This window comes from Theropithecus gelada, chromosome 1 (assembly GCF_003255815.1).
Source record: "Theropithecus gelada isolate Dixy chromosome 1, Tgel_1.0, whole genome shotgun sequence".
Classification (NCBI taxonomy): Eukaryota; Metazoa; Chordata; class Mammalia; order Primates; family Cercopithecidae; genus Theropithecus; species Theropithecus gelada.
The window spans coordinates 164820034-164840423 of record NC_037668.1 but is presented as its reverse complement, the minus strand read 5'-3'; the positions used below and the strand labels follow the sequence as shown (position 1 = coordinate 164840423).

Here is a 20390-nt window from a genome sequence, read left to right as displayed (position 1 = left end):
AAAGTATAAAAATAAGTTATTTTTATGTGTAACAAAATTTATTTTTGCTACTTTGAGGTAATTCTCAGTCAAGTGTGTATATTTTAGACATATTTTTCCTACAAAAGGACATGATGGCATAATACGACATCATTTATTTCACATTTGACTTTGCAGAGCTGGATCAGAAAGGTTGAATTTAAGGGCTATATGGTTTTCTTAAGGGCCCTCCTTTTTCTTTTGTCTTCTTTTTTTCTGTTTTTAAATTAAGGTATAATTTACATATAGTATAATTCAGCTTTTAGTGTGTAGATCTGTGGGTTTTGACAAATGCATGCAGTCCTGTAACTACAGCCACTATCAAGCTATAGAGCAGTTCTATCACCCCCCAATTCCCCCATGACTCTATGGTCAACCCCTTCCCCATTCCCCATCCCTGGCAATGGCTGATTTGTTTCCTGTCCCTATAGTTTTGCCTTTTCTAAAATGTTCTCTAGGTGCAATGTCATCTAGGTGCTGTAGTCCCAGCACTTCGGGAGGGCAAGATAGGGGGATCACCTAAGCCGAGGAGTTTGAGACCAGCCTAGGCAACATATGAGATCCCATCTCTACTAGAAATTACAAAAAATATTATCTGGGCATGTGGTGTGTGCCTGTTGTCTCAGCTACTTGGGAGGCTGAGGTGAGGGGATCGCCTGAAGCCTAGAGGTTGAGGCTGCAGTGAGCTGTGATTGTAATACCACACTCCAGCCTGGGCAACAAAACTAGACCCTGTCTCAAAAATAAATAAATAATTAATTAAATAAGATAATTAAAATGTTGTCTAAGGCTGAGTACTCCAGCCTGGGGAACAAAGCGAGACCCTGTCTCAAAAATAAATAAAATAATTAAAATGTTACCTAAGGCTGAGTATAGTGGCTCATGCCTGTAATTCCAGCACTTTGGGAGGATCACTTGAGCCCAGGAGATCAAGACCAGCCTGGGCAACAGTGAGACACCCCCATCTCTACAAATAATAAAAAAATTATCCGGACATGGTGTTGTGTACCTGTGGTCCCAGCTACTTGGGAGGCTAAGGTGGGAGGATCACCTGAGCCCAGGAGGTCGAGGCTGCAGTGAGCTGTGACAATGCCACTGCACTCCAGCCTGGGTAATAGAGGGAGACCTTGTCTCAAAAAAAAAAAAAAAAAAAGACATCTAAGTAGCATTATCCAGTAGACAGTCTCTGGAGTCTGTCTTCTTTCATTTAGCATAATGCATTTGAGGTTTATTCGTCTTGTTATGTGTATCAGTACTTTATTTCTTTTTATTTTTTAATTGAGTAGATGGATCACAGTTTGTGCATTAATTTTCCAGTTGAGGAACTTTGGGGTTGTTTCTGGATTGGGATGATCACAAATAAAGCTGCTATAAATCTTTGTGTGCAGGCTTTTGTATGAACATAGGTTTTAATTTCACTTGGGTAAATCTCTTGGAGTGGGACTGCTGTGTTGTATGGCATGTGGATGTTTGACTTTATAAAATACTTCCCAGCTGAGCGCAGTGGCTCCCGCCTGTAATCCTAGCACTTTGGGAGGCAGAGGAGGGCGGATCACCTGAGGTCGGGAGTTTGAGACCAGCCTGACCAACATGGAGAAACCCCATCTCTACTAAAAATACGAAATTAGCCAGGCGTGGTGGCACATGCCTGTAATCCCAGTTATTTAGGAGGCTGAGGCAGGAGAATCGCTGGAACCTAGGAGGTGGAGGTTGCTGTGAGCTGAGATTACACCATCGCACTCCCAGCCTGGGCAACGAGAGTGAAACTCCATCTCAAAAAAAAAAAGGAGGGGGGATACTTCCAAAGTGTTTTCCCAAGAGGCCATTTTCCATTCCCACTAGCAATGTGTAAGAGTCCCAGTTGCTCTGCATCCCTGCCAGCATGTGGTATTGTTAGTGTTTCCTTTTAGTCATTCTTATAGATGTGTAGTGGCATCTCTTTGTGGTTTTAACTTGCATTTCCTAGTGACTAATGTTGAGCACCTTTTCATAGACTTGTTTGCCATCTACATATCTGCTTTGAAGAAGCGTCTGTTTTAAGTCTTTTGCCCATTTTTTTATTGGGTTGTTTTCTTATTTGGGGGTTTGAAGTTTATTTATTTTATTTTATTTTATTCGAGATAGCATCTCACTCTATTGCCCAGGCTGGAGAGCACTGACACCATCACTACTCGCTGCAGCCTCGAACCTCCCCGAGAGACCTTCCCACTTCAGCCTCTTGAGTAGCTAGGACCATAGGTGTGCGCCACTATGCTCCACTAATTTTTGAATGTTGTGGGCAGGCACAGTGGCTCACACCTGCAGTCCCAGCACTTTGAGAGGCTGAGGTGGGCAGATCACTTGAGGTCAGAAGTTCGAGACCAGCCTGGACAACGTGGCAGAACCTCATCTCTACTAAAAATACAAAAATTAGCCAGGTGTGGTGGCATATGCCTGTAATCCCAGCTACTGAGGTGACTGAGGCAGGAGAATCTCTTGAACCTGGGGGGAGAAGTTTGCAGTAAGCCAAGATCATGCCACTGTACTCCAGCTGGGCGACAGAGTGAGACTCTGTCTCAAAAAAAAAAAAAATTTATGTAGAGCTACGGTCTCCCTATGTTGCCCATACTGGTGTCGAGCTCCTGGGTGCAAGCAGTCCTCCTGCCTTGGCCTCCCAAAGTGCTGGGATTACAAGTGTATGAACCACCACGCCCAGCCTTGAGAGCTCTTTGTATATTCTGGATATAAATCTTTTGCCAGATATGTGATTTGCAGACATTTTCTCCCATTTTGTGGCCTGACTTTATACAGTGTCCTTTTTTTTTCTTTTTTTTCTTTTTTTTTTTGAGACACAGTCTCACTCTGTCACCCAGGCTGGAGTGCAGTGGCACGATCTCAGCTCACTAAACTTCTGCCTCCCCGGTTCAAGCAATTCTCCTGCCTCAGCCTCCCAAATAACAGGGATTACAGGTGTGTGCCACCATGACTGGCTAATTTTTATATTTTTAGCAGAGACAGAATTTCACCATACTGGCCGGGCATTCATTGAATGCCCACATCGTGTTGAACTCCTGCCCTCAGGTGACCCACTCACCTCAGCCACCCGAAGTGCTGGGATTATAGGTGTGAGCCACGACGCCCATCCCCGGCCACTCTTAACAGTATCTTTTGAAGAGCAGGTAGTTTTTCATTTTGATGAAGTCCAAATTATTATTATTTTTTATGGTTATATTTTGTTTATATTATTTAGGAATTTTTGCCTTCCTTACGTATTTTCTCATTTTCTTCTAGAATCTTATCATTCTAGATTTTAAGTCTGTGGTCAATTCTGAATTAACTTTTGTATTGGACGGTCAGGTATACGTTGTAGTTCATTTTTCTTTTTTTGGCACATGGCTGTCCATGATGGGGTTCAGTGCTCTGGGAGAAAGGCTACCCTGAAGGACACCTGTCCAGCAGCTGTGATACAGGACACACTTTCCCAAAAGTTTGTAGCAAGCAGGACACAGGCCTCTTTTCCCTGGTGGGATCTCAACCTAGTATAGTAATAATAACACTTATAGGGTTGCTGGGAGGATAGAGTGGGTTATTCTATTCAGAATACTTGCCTGTGTCACTATTATTATTAACCTCCAGAAATTAATGGCTCTGAATCTCATCCTTCAGAGACCACTTTACCCCTTCCACTGGCCTAGCAGGTAGGGGTTTGCATGGATATGCTGCCAAGAGAGCCCCGTCTCCCCACCTTATCCCATTCCTGCTTACCCACTGCTTTGTAATTCTACATCTAAGGCACAGCGCTGTCTTTAAACATTCCTCTCAGAAGAGACCCAGAAGGTAGCAGGTGAAACCCCGGAGACATTTTTTTTTTTTTTTTGAGACAGAGTCTTGCTCTGTCACCCAGGCTGGAGTGCAAAGGTGTGATCTTAGCTCATTGCAACCTCCGCCTCCCGGGTTCAAGCCATTCTGCTGCCTCCGTCTGCTGAGTAGCTGGGACCACAGGCAGGCACCACCACACCCAGCCAATTTTTTGTATAGCCCCGGTGACTCTTAAACACATCTTTGCTTTGCCAAGTTCATGGGGGCCTGCCACAACTCCCTCCTTTTTGTCTTTTTAGCAGTCAGGGATGTGGAATCAAGAGAAAGAAGGGAGCAGCACTCCCACAGAAGGTGTTCACAAGGTCTCTTTACTCCTTTTCCAGATCATCTTACCTTGGTCATCACTGTCAGACCAAGTGCACGAACAGATGCGGGCCTTGGGCACTATTTCCCGGCTGCTGAGGTTTATTTGCAGTTTCCCGGAACTGTCAGTGAGTGCTTGGAGTCGGGGAAAGGCTTACTCAGTAGGCCCTGCTTCTCTGCACATGGGGTACCTGAGAGCCTATGGCTCTGCAGGGGGTTACTGGGAGGTGGGTGGTCAGAGTGTCTCTCTTTTTTTGCATTAGTGACTTTTCTGTTCCTATGGGGTAAGAGGTTTGACTTGTTTGCTTGGTCTGCCCTCTGCCAAGTGAGTTCCAACTGGCTGGACACATCTCAGCCTTGCTGGGGGACCTTGGCCTAAACAGCTGAGTTGGGTCCACAACTTCCCACTGGCTAACATGTTTCGGGGATCTGGCTGCCGCATTTCCCTGGGTGTTGCTTTGAAAGGTTTTTCTTGGCCAGGGAAAGAGTGTGGAGCTGGTGTGGTGAGGGGATACATGCAGGCAAATGATTCAGTGGTGTGGAGGGGTGGGGAGGTTGGAGAGGGTTGGTGGCCACAGTATGGGGAAGCTCCTTTTCGGGTGATGGGGAGTTAACCAGTTTCCTCTTTGGGGCAGCACATGGAGGAATTCTCAATGAGTGGGAAACTGATGAGCATCTTCGGCCTCTTCTGCATGGACTGCAACCACGAGATCAGCAAAGAGGCATCGGAGGCATTGCATTACCTGTTCAAAATCCTTGTGCTTCAGAGAAGTAAGCAACATGAGCCTGGGTAGCCATTGGGCTGCAGCCATGAGAGCCCATGAATAACAGGAGCACATAAGCACTGCTCATTGAATGCCCACTTTGTGTCAGGCGCACGATGAAGGGCAGCTCCTTCTCATGAGGGCAGAGTAAATATGCTATGATGCCCCAAGATGAGGGATCCTCGTTACAAGTAGATCTGGAAATTTTATCTGGATGAGCTCCAACCCCATTGCTGATGCAATGCCCTCTTGTAAGTGAGTCTAAGAGATTCTCAGGGAAAAGGGGAGCTAGGCTTGCAGCCACCTATGGAATCAACTTGGATACTCAATATTTCCCAGTGGTCTCAGCCTTACTGCTAGGCCTAAGACTGGGAAAATGAACATTTTTTCTTAGGGAACAAATTTGGGAGTCCCAGATTGAGCCCCTCTTTGCTCGAGGAAAACAAAAAAATACAAACAGTCACATACACTTCCAGAGGTGTCAGGAGGATTTGCAAATATCCCTAAAAGGAGCTTCAGAAACTCTTACTTCTCATGGTTCAACAGGGCATACTTCTTATGAGGGCATTTGCTCAGCACCCGCGGGTAGAACAGTCCACATTCTGGCACAGCACAGGAAGAGCTGCAAGGACCAGACTGAGTCCCCAGCCGCATTCTCCCTCCACCCATTGGCCTGGTGCTGGGGAACTCGTCCCACTCTGTTGAGCAAATGTTATTTCACCCATTTCACTCTGTTGATCTTCTCTGAGGTTTGGAGGGCAAATAAAGAAGGGTGTGTTCCTATTTCCCTGTTAAGGCCCTGCCCCTTAATTGTTGTTTTTGGATTGAAGGTGTGAAACAGAAGACAGAGACTATCCTGAAGGATTTGCAGAAGCATTTCCATGGAGCATGGCTTGCCAGCCTGCAGGATCTAACACTGGTAACCATCACTCTCCACAGTGCATGAAATGTCCAGATGGGGAGCCATGACAGGGAATAAGGAGAGCTGGGGTGGGGAGATTGTAGAGGGCCTGGGTGGGGCCACAGAGGAGTAATCCTTCACCCAGAGGAGTGTCTCCAAAGCTCAAGGTCTCATGGATAGCAGGCTGGAGGGGTAAGACCCATTCCCCAGCTGCACTTGAGTTGACTGAGGCTTGAAGTCATTGAGAGAGTTCTTTTTTTTTTTTTTCTTTTTTTAATAGAGTCTTCCTCTGTTGCCCAGACTGGAGTGGTGCCATCTCAGCTTACTGCAACTCTAACTCCTGGGTTCAAGTGATTCTCTAGCCTCAGCCTCCCGAGTAGCTGGGATTACAGGCTCATGCCAGCACACCCAGCTAATTTTTGTATTTTTTAGTAGAGATGGGGTTTCACCATGTTGGCCAGGCTGGTCTCGAACTCCTGACTTCAGGTGATCCACCCGCCTTGGCCTCCCAAAGTGCTAGGATTACAGGCGTGAGCCACTGCGCCTGGCCAAAATAGTTATTTAAAAGAAGTATAGTCAACCCTATTCTCCTCCTACAGATTGTGCCCTTGTACCTTATTTGTAGCCTAGCCCTAATTTTTTTTTATTCAGTAAAGATGTATTGGTTGTCTTAGCCAGGCGCTGTGGCTCATGCCTGTAATCCCAGCACTTTGGGAGACTGAGGCAGGTGGATCACAAGGTCAGGAGATCGAGACTATCCTGGCTAACATGGTGAAACCCCGTCTCCACTAAAAATACAAAAAAAATTAGCTGGATGTGGTGGCGGGCACCTGTAGTCCCAGCTACTCGGGAGACTGAGGCAGGAGAATGGCGTGAACTCAGGAGGCAGAGCTTGCAGTGAGCCGAGATCGCGCCACTGCACTCCAGCCTGGGTGACAGAGCGAGACTCCATCTCAAAAAAAAAAAAGATGTATTGGTTGTCTTAGATACGGTGTCTCCAGGCTCAATCAACTCAAATCACTCCAGTCAGAAATCCAGGAGTCATCCCTTGCTCTTTCCTCTCCCTCACTCTCCACATCCAATTCAACACCAGGTTTGTTCATTCTGCCTCCTGGATAGCTCTTGAATTTGTCCACTCTGCTCCAGCCCCACTGTGGGGCCCCCAGAATCTCTTGCCTGGGTCACTCCAGCAGCCCCTTACTGATCATCCTGTTTCCAACTATGCTTCTTGTCACATCACTTTCTATGCTATAGTCAGAGAACTGCATTTCTAAAATGCAATTGCTGAGATGAATTATTCCCCTTCAGACTTTGCACTGACTCTCCACTGTCCTCATTCTAAAGTCCAAACTTGTTCACTTGACCCACAAGACCCTTCATGATCTGGTTGCTGCTGTAACCGTCCTGCCTCATCTTGTCTCAGTCTCCCTTTTCCACCTGGCCCAGGTCTCCCTTGCAGGACACAGTAGTTAGGCTGAACTTCCTTCCACTCCAGGCCTTTGCATATTCTGTTCCCTCTGCCTGGAACTCTGTCCTTTTTCCTTGGGTCTGAATCATGGCGGTAGGAGAAACAAACACATCCTTCTTCACATGGCAGTAGGAAGGAGAAGTGCTGAGCAAAGGAGAAAAAGCCCCTTATAAAACCGTCAGATCTTGTGAGATCTCACTCACTATCACAAGAACAGCATGAGGGTAACCACCCTGACACATGGGGATTATGGGAACTATAGTTCAAGATGAGATTTGGGTGGGAATACAACCAAACTGTATCACTCACATTGCACTATAACTGCCTGTTTACTTGCCCTGACTTGATGGTAAATTCCTTGAGGGTAAAGGCATTGTATGTTTTAGTTGCAGTTTTCCTGAGCTCCCAGCAATAGGACCAGGCACAGAACTGAGCCTCAATATTGTTTGAGTGAATGAGCTTCACGTGGATATGCAGGTGCAGGCTCAGAGATAGGAGAGATGTCTGCTGTACATAATAGCAGTCCTACTTGCTTTGGAATGCTGCAAGCTCACTAAACATCAGAACTCATTTCCAACGGACTCATTTGCTTGCATTCCAATTAGAAGTAGAAATGCCTTTTGCATTGTCCTCTGTGTCAAGTTGTCTGGACCATTGCTCCTTCCTGGAGATTTCAGAGCTGGTGGCACTCTGAAACTTGTTTCACACCATAGAATAGCCAGATGCTGGTCAGGGACTGCCTCCACTGGCCCCTGGTTGATTGGTCTCTTTGGAGGCCAGAGGCTTTGGGGCAGACCCAAGTTGGGATGCTGGCATCGTGGAGACAGCTGTTCTTCTTTCTTCAGTTCTTCAAGAAATACCTGACCCCTGAGGAGAGAGCAGATATGATCATGGTGAGCATGGAGGCCATGACCAACACCAGCAGGCATGACATCTCTGCAGCTTCCAAGATGTTAAAGATGATCCTGAAGTACACGATTCCAGAGATCGGGAAGGTAGCAGCTCTGGGGGACCTAATGGTTCAAGGTCAATTTAAGGATTCTTTCTTTCTGTTCTGTTTTGGGTCTTGTTGTATCTCCTACCGGTTTGAGTTTAAAGAATCACATGCTTCAACCCATGGGATAAAAGGCTAAATGAGGAATAGTTCGTGATTGTGGAAAAGACTCTTCTTTGGGAAGTGTTGACCATCTGGCCTCTATCTCCAACAGGATGGAAAGAATTGAGTCAAAGCTATAGCAGACTACTAGGGGCTGCTAGGACCAGGAGAGACCTCAGTCTTTCTTCCTGCTTCCAGACAGTATTTGATATGTTAGATCTATAGGTGCCTTCTTCTTTCTTCAGGAGGGATAATTCAGGGGCGTGTGTGTGTATATAAATATATACATATATATCCACAAACTTATGACACACTAACATAAATAGAGATGAAATACAGAGACTCCTTTATGAGAGCTGTGACTAGTTCTCAGTAAAATTAAGACAGCATAGGGCTGGGCGCAGTGGCTTACAGCTGTAATCCTAGCACTTTGGGAGGCCGAGGTGGGAGGATCACTTGAGCCTAGGAGTTTGAAACCAGCCTGGGCAACATGGCAAGACCCCATCTCTTAAAAACATTAATAAAAAGATTAAGACAGCACATTTTAGCGGTCCTTTTTATTATAGTATTTTAAAAGATCTTATGGACTGATGGAAGCCCTCTTATTTTAAGGGCCTAACCCACTTCTCTAACTCACTTATGACCTCTCCACAGTAGGTTCTATGAGCAGTTCCGGGATCTTACACTTTCCACTTCTCTGGCCTGGATTGCCTTTTGATTGAATGCCTCAGAACAGACCGCTGATAAGTTGAAGGGGACCCCAAAGATCAACTACTCTAACTCCCCACTTGATGCTTGTAATCTCTTTTGAAGGTTTTAAATCTATTTTGTATGGAATGCTTCACAAATTTACATGTCATCCTTGTGCAGGGGCCATGCTAATCTTCTCTGTATTATTCCAATTTTCGTATCTGTGAAGCAAGCACAATGCTTGTAATCTCTTTGAGAGCACCCCAGACCACTGGACAGCCAGATGGTGCTGAAAGCAATCTTGAGGCGCTCACTACCTTAAACCATAGCTCATTTGTATTTGTAAACTACTTTCTTTTAAAAAATTTTAATTTACAAAAAGGATATATATTTATGGCATACAACATGATATTTTGAAATATGTATGCATTGTGGAATGGTTAAACCAAGCTAATTAACATATCAATTAACTCACATACTTTTTTTTGGTAGTGAGAACGTTGAAAACCTACTGTCTTAGCAAATTTCAAGTATAGAATAGTCATCGTGTTGTACAATAGATCTGAACTTATTTCTCCTGTTTAAATGAAATTTTGTATCCTTTGACCAGTATCTCCCCAGTCCTCCTCACCCCCAGCCCCTGGTAACCACTGTTCTACTCTCTGCTTCCATGAGTTTGACTTTTTTAGATTCCATATCTAAGTGAGATCACCCAATATTTGTTTTGCTATACCTGGCTTGTTTTGTTTTTCATAATGTCCTCCAGGTTCACATATATTGTTACAAATGACAGGGTTTCCTTCATTTTTAAGCGTGAATAGCATTCCATTGTGTATATGCCACATTTTCTTTATCCATTTATCTGTCGTTGGAAGCTTAGGTTCTTTCCCTATCATGGCTATTACAAAAGATTCTGCAGTGAACAGGGGAGTGCAGTTATCTCTTCCAGACACTGGTTTCATTTTCTTTGACTGTATACCCATAAGTGGTATTGGTAGTTTTACTTTTAGTTTTTTGAGTAACCTCCATCATGTTGGAATTTTCCATAATGGTTGTGCTCTTTATAAATGAGAAGGCCAGGTGCAGTGACTCACACCTGTAATCCCAGCACTTTGGGAGGCCCAGGAATGAGGACCTCTTGAGTATAGGAGTTCAAGACCAGCCTGGGCAATATAGTGAGACCCCATTTCTACTAAAAATCAAAAGCGTTAGTTGTGCATGGTGGTGCCCACTTGAGTCCCACTAGGGAGGTTGGGTTGAGAGGATCTCTTGAACCCAGGGGATGGAGGCTGCAGGGAGTTATAATTGTGTGACTGCACCCCAGCTGGGACAACAGAGCTAGACCCTGTCTCAAAAGAAAAACAAAATGAGAAAAGGCTCAAAGAGGCTATGAGCCTTAATTACTGAAGTTTCGTCACCAGTTATTAGGTGACAGACACTGTTCCAACCAATTCAGATGCATTAACTCAGAACTGTTGACGTGGGTAAAATCATCCTCATATTTTGTGTGAGGAAATAGAGTGCAGAGAGGATGAAAAGCTTTCCCAAGGTCACACAGTTAGTAAGTGAGGAGGTGAAATTCACATCCAGAGAGTGTGACTTTAGAGTTCATGCGGACCACCACCTACTGCCTCCACCCTACATGGCCAGTAAACAGCAAGGACTGACTCTTCCCTCCCTCCCTTATAGTCTTGAGGCCACTTGGAGGCAGCAATCCTATGCCCTCTGCCTTCCTGTCTCTAAGTTACTCATCCTCAGATTCTTCCTTCATTCTTCATGACATGATTTCCAGACATGGTTCTGGTCTCCCCTGGCTGCTCTCTATTTTGTCCCTCTTAAAATATCGGGGTTGTTCCGTGGTGGGCAGGTGTGTATAAAGCTACCCTTAAAATCCAAGGAAGCTGAGAGGTCAAAGAAAGAGGTTGATGAATCCAGTTTCTGAGAAAGAAACATTTAATACTGACTTAAAAACAAGCCATACTGGGCGCAGTGGCTTACACCTGTAATTCCAGCACTTTGCGGGGCCGAGGTGAGCGGATCACTTGAGGCCAGGAACTCAAGACCAGCCTGGCCATCATGGTGAAACCCTGTCTTTACTAAAAATACCAAAAAAAAAAAAAAAAAAAAAATTATCCGAGCGTGGTGATGTGCAGCAGTAATCCCAGCTACTCTGGAGGTGGAGGCAGGAGAATAACTTGAACCAGGGAGGTGGAGATTTCTGTGAGCCCAGATCACACCACTGTACTCCAGCCTGGGAGGCAGAAGGAGACTGACTCAAAAAAAAAAAAAAAAGAAAAAAGAGCGGGCGTGGTTACTCACACCTGTTATCCCAGCACTTTGGGAGACTGAGGGAGGTGGATCAGCTGAGGTCAGGAGTTTGAGACCAGCCTGACCAACATGACAAAACCCCATCTCTACTAAAGATACAAAAATTAGCCGGGCATGGTGGCGTGCGCCTGTAGTCCCAGCTACTTGGGAGGCTGAGGCAGGAGAATTGCTTGAACCTGGGGGATGGAGGTTACAGCAAGCGAGACTCCATCTAGAGCAAAACAAAACAAAACATAATGGAAGCCATGTCCCAGGAGGCTGCGAGAGGAGATGGTCGACCCCCCAGCCATCAACCGCCATGTCCCAGGGCTTCTATACAATAGGAGTCAGACATGGTGGGTGTGCCTCTAGTCCCAGCTACTGGGAGGCTGAGGTGGGAGAAGCACTGGAGCCCAGGACTTCAAGGCTGCAGTGAGCTATGAACATGCCACTACCTAGTCTCTAAGAAACAAACAAGCAAATATACCTTAGAGAAGGAATGTGTAGGACAATTAAAATCAACCCCTCAGGTAAAAGCAAGAATGCTATGCAAATCTGCCCTAAGGGCAGGATTTATGGTAAGGGTTGTTTTGACCTAAGGACAGGATTTACAGTAACAATAGATAAAGTAAGCCTGGTGTGGTGGCTCATGCCTGTAATCCCAGCGCTTTGGGAGGCCCAGGTGGGCGGATCAGGAGGTCAAGTGATAGAGACCATCCTGGCCAACATAGTGAAACCCCGTCTCTACTACAAACACAAAAATTAGCTGGGCGTGGTGGTGAGCGCCTATAGTCCCAGCTATTCGGGAGGTTGAAGCAGGAGAATTGCTTGAACTCAGGAGGTGGAGGTTGCAGTGAGCTGAGATGACACTACTACACTCCAGCCTGGCGATAGAGTGAGACTGTGTCTCAAAAAAAAAAAAAAAAAAAATAGATAAAGTAGAAATCTTAGAGGTATTCTGGGAACAAAGGTTAATCAGAGGTCATTATGGTGGTCAAAACGAAAAGAAAAGGAAAAAATAAAACAACAACAACAAAAAAGAAGTCAATATGCTGGGCCAGGTGCTGTGGCTTATGCCCGTGACCCTAGCACTTTGGGAGGCCGAGGCAGGTGGACTGCTTGAGCCCAGGAGTTCAAGACCAGCCTGGGCAACATGGTAAAACCCTGTCTCTAATAAAAACACAAAAAATCAGCTGGGAGTGGTGGTGTGCACTTGTAATCCCAGCTACTCGGGAGGCTGAGGCATGAGAAAACCTGGGAGGTGGAGGTTGCAGTGAGCTGAGATCTCGCCACTGCCCTCCAGCTGCATGGGCGACAGAGCAAGACTCTGTCTCAAAAAAAAAAAAAAAAAAAAGTCAATATGGTGGATTAGCATCCAACATGGGTTGCTTCAGGCCCCGTAGGGTCCAAGACAGTCCGTAGTCCTGAGGGTGTGGCCTGACTAGAGCAGAGTGCGGTGGGACGGTGACTTTTTTGGTCTGGACATGCTGTGTATGCATTATGTGCAGCCCTACAGGTGAAGTGGGTGCCTAGTTATGTGGATGCTGGTGAGCTGCTGTCGAGTATCTGGAAATAACCTCCTTTTCCCCCATTTCAGGTGCCGGAAATCATCCAGTACATTTACTACCACATGAACAGCATTACAGAAACCACAGCCCAAAAAACCATTAAGAAGATCCTGTATTTGCTGTCCCAGTACTACACTGATGAAGTTATCCTGACACTATTGAAAATAGAAGATCAGTCACAAAAGTAGGTGACTTTCAATCCCATAAGTACATGCCCCCAGTAGTCTATTTGCTTCTTCTTAAAACATATTCAGGACGGGCACAGTGGCTCACTTCTGTAATCCCAGCACTTTGGGAGGCCCAGGTGGGCAGATCACCTGGGAGTCAGGAGTTCGAGACTACCCTGGCCAACATGGTGAAATCCCATCTCTACTAAAAATACAAAAAATTAGCTGGGCGTGGTGGCAGGTGCCTGTAATCCCAGCTGTTTAGGAGGCTGAGTCAAGAGAATCCACTTGAATTTTCGAGGAAGAGGTTGCAGCGAGCCAAGATCGCGCCATTGCACTCCAGCCTGGGCAACAAGAGGGAAACTCTGTCTCAAAAAAAAAAAAAAAAAAAATGTCGCGGCTGGGCACAGTGGCTCACGCCTATGATTTCAGCACTTTGGGAGGCTGAGGCGGGTGGATCATCTAGGGTCAGGAGTTCGAGACCATCCTGGCCAACATGGTGAAACCCCGTCTCTACTAAAAATACAAAAATTAGCTGGGCGTGGTGGCGGGGGCCTGTAATCCCAGTTACTCAGGAGGCTGAGGCGGGAGAATCACTTGAATCTGGGAGGCAGAGGTTGCAATGAGCCGAGATCGTGCCACTGTACTCCAGCCTGGGAGATACAGTGAGACACTGTCTCAAAAAAAAAAAGTTTTATACACACACACACATACAGACACATATATATATATAGCTGTTCTAACAAGCGTGTGGTAGCCTCTCATTGTGGTTTTAATTTGCATTTCCCTAATTCAGTTGCAACTAATGATGATGGGCATCGTTTCATGTCTTTCTTTGCCATTCACATATCTTCTTTAATCAAGTATCCAAGTCTTTTACCCATTTCAGTTGGATTGTTTTCTTATTGGTGAGTTTGAGAGTTCTTTATATATTCTGTATACAAGTCTTTTATCAGATATACGATTTTCATGTATATCTCCCATTTTGTGGATTGTCTTTTCATTCTCTTAAGAGTTCAAAAGTTTTTAATTTGATGAAATCCAGTGTTTTGTTTCTTATGGATCATATTTAGGGTCATAGGTATTTCTTTCCATGTTTTCTTCCAGAAGTTTTAACTTTTGTGTTTTATATTTATATTTCACTTTTACTTAACTTTTTAGAAAGCATGAGGAATGGGACTAGGTTCAGTTTGTTGCATATAGAAGTCTAATTTTTCCAGCACCATTTGTTGCAGAGATTATCATTTCTCCACTGAAGTGTCTTTGCACCTTTATCAAAAATCAATTGATGGCTGGGCATGGTGGCTCACACCTGTAATCCCAGCACTTTTGGAGGCCAAGGTGGGAGGATCACTTGAGGTCAGGAGTTTGAGACCAGTCTGGCCAACATGGCGAAACCCCATCTCTCCTAAAAATACAAAAATTAGCTGGGAATGGTCGTTTGCACCTGTTATCCCAGCTACTTGGGAGGCTGAGGCATGAGACTCACTTGAACCAGGGAGGTGGAGGTTGCAGTGAGCCAAGATTGCGCCACTGCACTCCAGCCTGGGTGACACAGCAAGACCCTGTCGCAAAAAAAAAAAAAAAAAAAAAATCAATTGACAATATTCATGTGCCTCTAATTATGGGCTCTCTTCTGGTCCATTGAGCTATATGTCAATTCTTTCATCAATACCATACTGTCTCTAATAGTGTAGTTTTATTTACTTATTTATTTGAGATAGAATCTCACTCTGTTACCCAGGCTGGAGTGAAGTGGCGCCATCTCGGCTCACTGCAACCTCTGCCTCCTGGTTCGAGGGATTCTCCTGCCTCAGCCTCCTGAGTAATTAGGATTGCAGGCGCCCACCACCATGCCCAGCTAATTTTTTGTATTTTTAGTAGAGACAGGGTTTCACCATGTTGGCCAGGCTGGTCTTGAACTCCTGACCTCAGGTGATCCACCCGCCTCAGCCTCCCAAAGTGCTGGGATTACAGGTGTGAGCCACGGCGCCCAGTCTAATGTAGTTTTATATTAAGTATTAAATCAGGTAGGATGAGTTCTTCAATTTTATTACTATTGTTTTGTTCTGTTTTGTTTTGTTTTTGAGACAGAGTCTCACTGTCATCCAGGCTGGAGTGCAATGGTGCAATCACAGCTCACTGCAGCCTTGATCTTTTGGGCTGAAGCAATCTTCTCATTTCTGCCTCCTGAGTAGCTGGAACCACAGGCACAAGTCACCTCACCCAGCCTTTTTTTTTTTTTTTTGGTAGAAATGGGGTCTCTCCATGTTGCCTGGCTGGTCTCAAACTCCTGAGCTCAAATGATTCTCCCGCCTCAGCCCAAGTGCTGGGATTACAGGTGTGAGCTGTTGTACCTGGCCTATAACTCTTTCTCAAAATTGTTTTGGTTATTTTATTTTCTTTGCTTTTCCATACACATTTTTTTTTTTTTTTTTTTTTTTTTGAGACAGAATCTTACTCTGTCACCCAGGCTGGAGAGCAATGGCATGGTCTTGGCTCACTGCAATCTCTACCTCCCGGGTTCAAGTGATTCTCTCACTTCAGCCTCCCAAGTAGCTGGGACTACAGGTGCGTGCCACCATATCCGGCTAATTTTTGTGTTTTTAGTGAAGATGGGGTTTCACTATGTTGGCCAGGCTGGTCTCAAACTCCTGATCTCGTGATCTGCCTGACTTGGCCTCCCAAAGTGCTGGGATTACAGGCATGAGTCACTGCGCCTGGCCTGCTTTTCCATATAAATTTTATAATTTATATAGAATATTTATTTCTTTAAAATTATTCTGGTGGTATTTTTATTGGGATTATGTTGCATCTATAGAAAGTAAAATGAGAATTGACATCTTCACAATATTGAGTTTCTGGTTCATGAACACAGTGTATCTCTTCATTTATTTAGGTCTTTAATTTCTTTCATCAATCTTTTGTATTTTTCAGCACAAAAATCTTGCAAATATTTTGTTAGTTTTATACCTAAGTATTTTTGTGCAATTGTAAATGGTACATACATAATTTTTAAAAATTTTAGTTGTTTATTACTGCTATATATGAATAATATCAATTTTTGTATATTGACCTTCATTGACCTTATATCCTGCAATAAGTGAGGTTTCACTTATTAGTTCTTGGAGCTTTTTAACAGATTCACTGGGATTTTCTACATAAGCCATCATATCATCTGTAAATAGAGGTGGTTTATAGTGTTTCTTTTGCTTCCAAATTTGTGTTTCTTTTTCTTGCTTTATCACACTGGCTAGGACTCCTAGTACAATGCTGAGTATGGGTGATGAGAATGGACATCTTTGCTTTATTCCCAATCTTAGAGGAAAAGCTTTCAGTCTTTCACCATTAACTATGATGTTAGATGGTAGGGTTTTGTTGTTGTTGATGTTAGATGTCCTTTATCAGGTGAAGAAAATTTCCTTCTATTTCTAGTTTGTTGCAAGTATTTACCACAAATGGAGATTATCACAAATGTTTTTACTATACCTATTGAGATAATTGTGTGGTTTTTCTTTTGTATGCTCTTAATATAATAAATTACATTTTTGACTGTGGAGCCAGCCTTGCATTCCCAGGATACACCCCATTTGGTTGTGATGTTTTATCTTTTTAACATATTGCTGGATTTGATTTGCTAATATTTTGTTGAGGACTTTTGTGTCATTTGGTTGAGGATTTTTTTCATGGGAGATACTTGGTCTGTAGTTTTTTCTGTCATTCATTTATTCTTTCTCTCTTTTTTTTTTTTGAGACGTAGTCTCACTCTGTCGCCCAGGCTGGAGTGCAGTGGCCGGATCTCAGCTCACTGCAAGCTCCACCTCCTGGGTTCACGCCATTCTCCTACCTCAGCCTCCCGAGTAGCTGGGACTACAGGCACCTGCCACTTCGCCCAGCTAGTTTTTTGTATGTTTTAGTAGAGATGGGGTTTCACTGTGTTAGCCAGGATGGTCTCGATCTCCTGACCTCGTGATCCTCCCATCTCAGCCTCCCAAGGTGCTGGGATTACAGGCTTGAGCCACCGCGCCTGGCCTATTCTTTCTCTTTTTTCTTGTACTATCTTTGGTTTTTGTGCCAAGATAATGCTGAACTCAAAAGATTGTTTTGGGAGTATTTTCTTTTTCTTTCTTTTTTTTTTTTTTTAGACAAAGTCTTGCTCTGCCACCCAGACGGGAGTGCAGTGGTGCAATCTTAGCTCACTGCAACCTCCACCTCCCAGGTTCCAGCAATTCTCCTGCCTCAGCCTCCTGAGTAGCTGGGACTACAGGCATGTGCCACCATGCCCAGCTAATTTGTGTATATTTTAGTAGAGATGCGGTTTCACCATATTGGCTAGGCTGGCATCAAACTCCTGACCTCATGATCTGCCTACCTCGGCCTCCCAAAGTGCTGGGATTATTGGCGTGAGCCACCACGTCCAGCCTATTTTCTTATTTTCTATTTTTTGGAGGAGAATGTGTAAAATTGGTGTTACTTTTTTCTAAACATTTAGTGGAATTCAATACTGAAAACTTCTGGATCTAGAGTTGTATTTGTTGGAAGTTTTAAAACTATGGATTGAATTTATTTAGTAGTTAGGGTCATTCAGATTATCTATTAATTTGTTCATCTTCTAGTCTCTTAAGGTGGAAATGTAAATTACTAATTTGGGAACTTTCTTCTTTTTTAAAATAAGCATTTTAATGCTATGAATGTTCCTCTAAGCATAGCTTTATCTGCATCTAACAACTTTTGTTATATTGTATTTTCATTTTCTTTTAGTTCAAAAATCTTTTCTAATTTTCCTTGGGTCTTTTTCTGTCACCCATGAATTACTTAGAAGTATTGTTAATTTCCAAATATTTGTGGATTGTCCAGGTATATTTCTGTTACTGATTTCTAGTTTAAATTTATTATGGCCTGATAACATACTTTATGTGATTTCTATTCTTTAAAATTTGTTCAGGTTTGTTTTGTAGCCCAGAATGTGGTATATTGTGGGGAATGCTCATGTGCACCTACAAAGAATGTGTATTCTGGCCAGGCGCGGTGGCTCATGGCTGTAATCCCAGAACTTTGGGAGGCCAAGGTGGCTGGATCACCTGAGACCAGGAGTTCAAGACCAGCCTGGCCAACATGGTGAAACCCTGTCTCTACTAAACATACTAAAATGAATGAGGGATGGTGGTGCATGCCTGTCCACCCAGCTACTCAGGAGGTTGAGGCAGGAGAATCGCTTGAACCCGGGGGGCGGAGGTTGCAGTGAGCTGAGATCCCACCACTGCACTCCAGCCTGGGTGACAAAGTGACAGCCTATCTCAAAAAAAAAAAAAAAAAAAAAAAGAATGTGTATTCTGCTGTTGTTGTCTGGAGTGTTCTATAAGTTAAGTTATAGAACAACACAGTGTTGTTCAAGACTTTTATAACCTTGCTGATTTTCTGTCTACATATTCTGTCAATTACTGAGAGAGGAGTGTTGAAGTCTCCCAATTTACTTATGCATTTATCTATTTTTTCCTTTGTTTTTATCATTTTTTGCTTCATGTATTTCATTAGGTGTATATACATTTAATATTGCTACATCTTCTTGATGAATTGACTGTTTTATCATTAATTAATGTCCCTCTTTGTACCTGGTAGTGCTCTTTGTTCTGAAGTTCCCTTTGTCTGATGTTAGTATGGCCATTTTTGCTTTTTAGACAGTCTGTATTTGTGTGGCATATCTTTTTCCATTCTTTGAACTAATATATATAATTATATTTAAATTTTTTTAAAATATAGCATATGGTTGGACTTGTGTTTTTATCTAATCTGACAATCTCTGCCTTTTAGTTTGTGTATTTAAATCATTTATAATTAATGTAATTAATAATATATTTGGATTTAAGTCTACCATCTTATGATTTATTTTGTTTTTCCCCTTTGTTTTTTATTCCTGTGTTCCCCTTTCCTGCATTCTTTCAAATTGTTTGAATTTTTTTTGGCATTCTATTTTAACTTATCTATTAGATTTTGATTCTTTGTACCAATTTTTAGTGGATTCCTGGGCATTTACATACCTAAAGTTTTATAGTCTACTTACATATCTAAACTTCCATAGTCTGTTTAGAGTTAGTATTTTACAATTTTGAGAAAAGGTAGAAGCTTTCACTATACAGCTTGTTTTACCTTACTTACATTTTTTTGAGACAGTCTTGCAGGCTGGAGTGCAGTGGCATGATCTCAGTCACTGCAACCTCCGCCTCCTGGGTTCAAGCGATTCTCTTGCCTCAGCCTCCCGAGTAGCTGGGATTACAGGTGTACGTCGGCATACCCAGCTAATTTTTGTATTTTTAGTAAAGATGGGATTTCACCATGTTGGCCAGGCTGGTCTCGAACTCCTTGAACCTCAAGTTATCTGCCCGCCTCAGCCTCCCAAAGTGCTGGGATTACAGGTGTGAGCCACCTTGCCCACCTAATTTTGCTTTCAATAGTCATACATATTTTTAAACGTAAGGGGATAAAAACGGTCTGTTACATTTACTCATATATTTGCCATTCCTGTTGCTTTATCTTCATTGTTAAAATTTCAACTTTCACTCTGATAAAATTTCTTTTCTGCTTGAATGACTTCATTAGCGTTTCATTTAGAGCATGTCTTTGAGTGATAAGTTCTTAGTTTTCTCCATATGAGAATGTTTCAATTTTACCTTCTTTTTTTTTTTTTTTTTTTGAGACAGAGTTTCACTCTTGTCGCCCAGGCTGGAGTGCAATGGTGCGATCTCTGCTCACTACAACCTCTGCCTCCCGGGTTCAAGTAATTCTCCTGTCTCAGCCTCCCGAGTAGCTGGGATTACAGGAGCCTGCCACCACACCCAGCTAATTTTTTTGTATTTTTAGTAGAGATGGAGTTTTGCCATGTTGGCCAGGCTGGTCTCAAACTCCTGGCCTCAAGTGATCTGCCTGCCTCGGCCTCCCAAAGTGCTGGGATTGTAGGCGTGAGCCACTGTGCCTGGCCAGTAAATTTCTGTTCATTATAAATTACCCAGTCTATGAGATTTTGTGATAGCAGCACGATACAAACTGAGACAATGGCAAAGGGGCTTCTTTTCAGCTAAGAATCTTGAGAAGGGAAGATTATTGTGAATTACTCAAGTGGGCTCTTAATGTAATCACAATGTGTCTTGTGATTGATGTATCTTGTTCAAACTTCACTGCACTTCTTGAATCTATAAATATATGTCTCTCACCAAATTTGGGAAGTTTTAGGTCATTATTTCTTCAGATATTTT

The 20390-nt window shown here is 43.5% G+C and overlaps 1 protein-coding gene and 1 non-coding gene across 2 annotated transcripts in view; one reads left to right on the top strand and one right to left on the bottom strand.

Moving 5' to 3' along the window:
- The window catches only part of LOC112631710 (maestro heat-like repeat-containing protein family member 7), a 50997-nt gene that overhangs the window by 8092 nt on the left and 22515 nt on the right, over nt 1-20390 (top strand). Inside the window, exons 6-10 of the mRNA XM_025397193.1 lie at nt 4116-4406; nt 4815-4950; nt 5774-5862; nt 8158-8307; nt 13003-13157. Coding sequence (XP_025252978.1) covers nt 4116-4406; nt 4815-4950; nt 5774-5862; nt 8158-8307; nt 13003-13157 — 821 coding nt within the window. The remainder of the gene's footprint in view (nt 1-4115; nt 4407-4814; nt 4951-5773; nt 5863-8157; nt 8308-13002; nt 13158-20390) is intronic.
- Nucleotides 9234-9336, bottom strand: LOC112615343. The gene has a single exon (XR_003117329.1). It is a non-coding gene; the product is annotated as a U6 spliceosomal RNA (small nuclear RNA).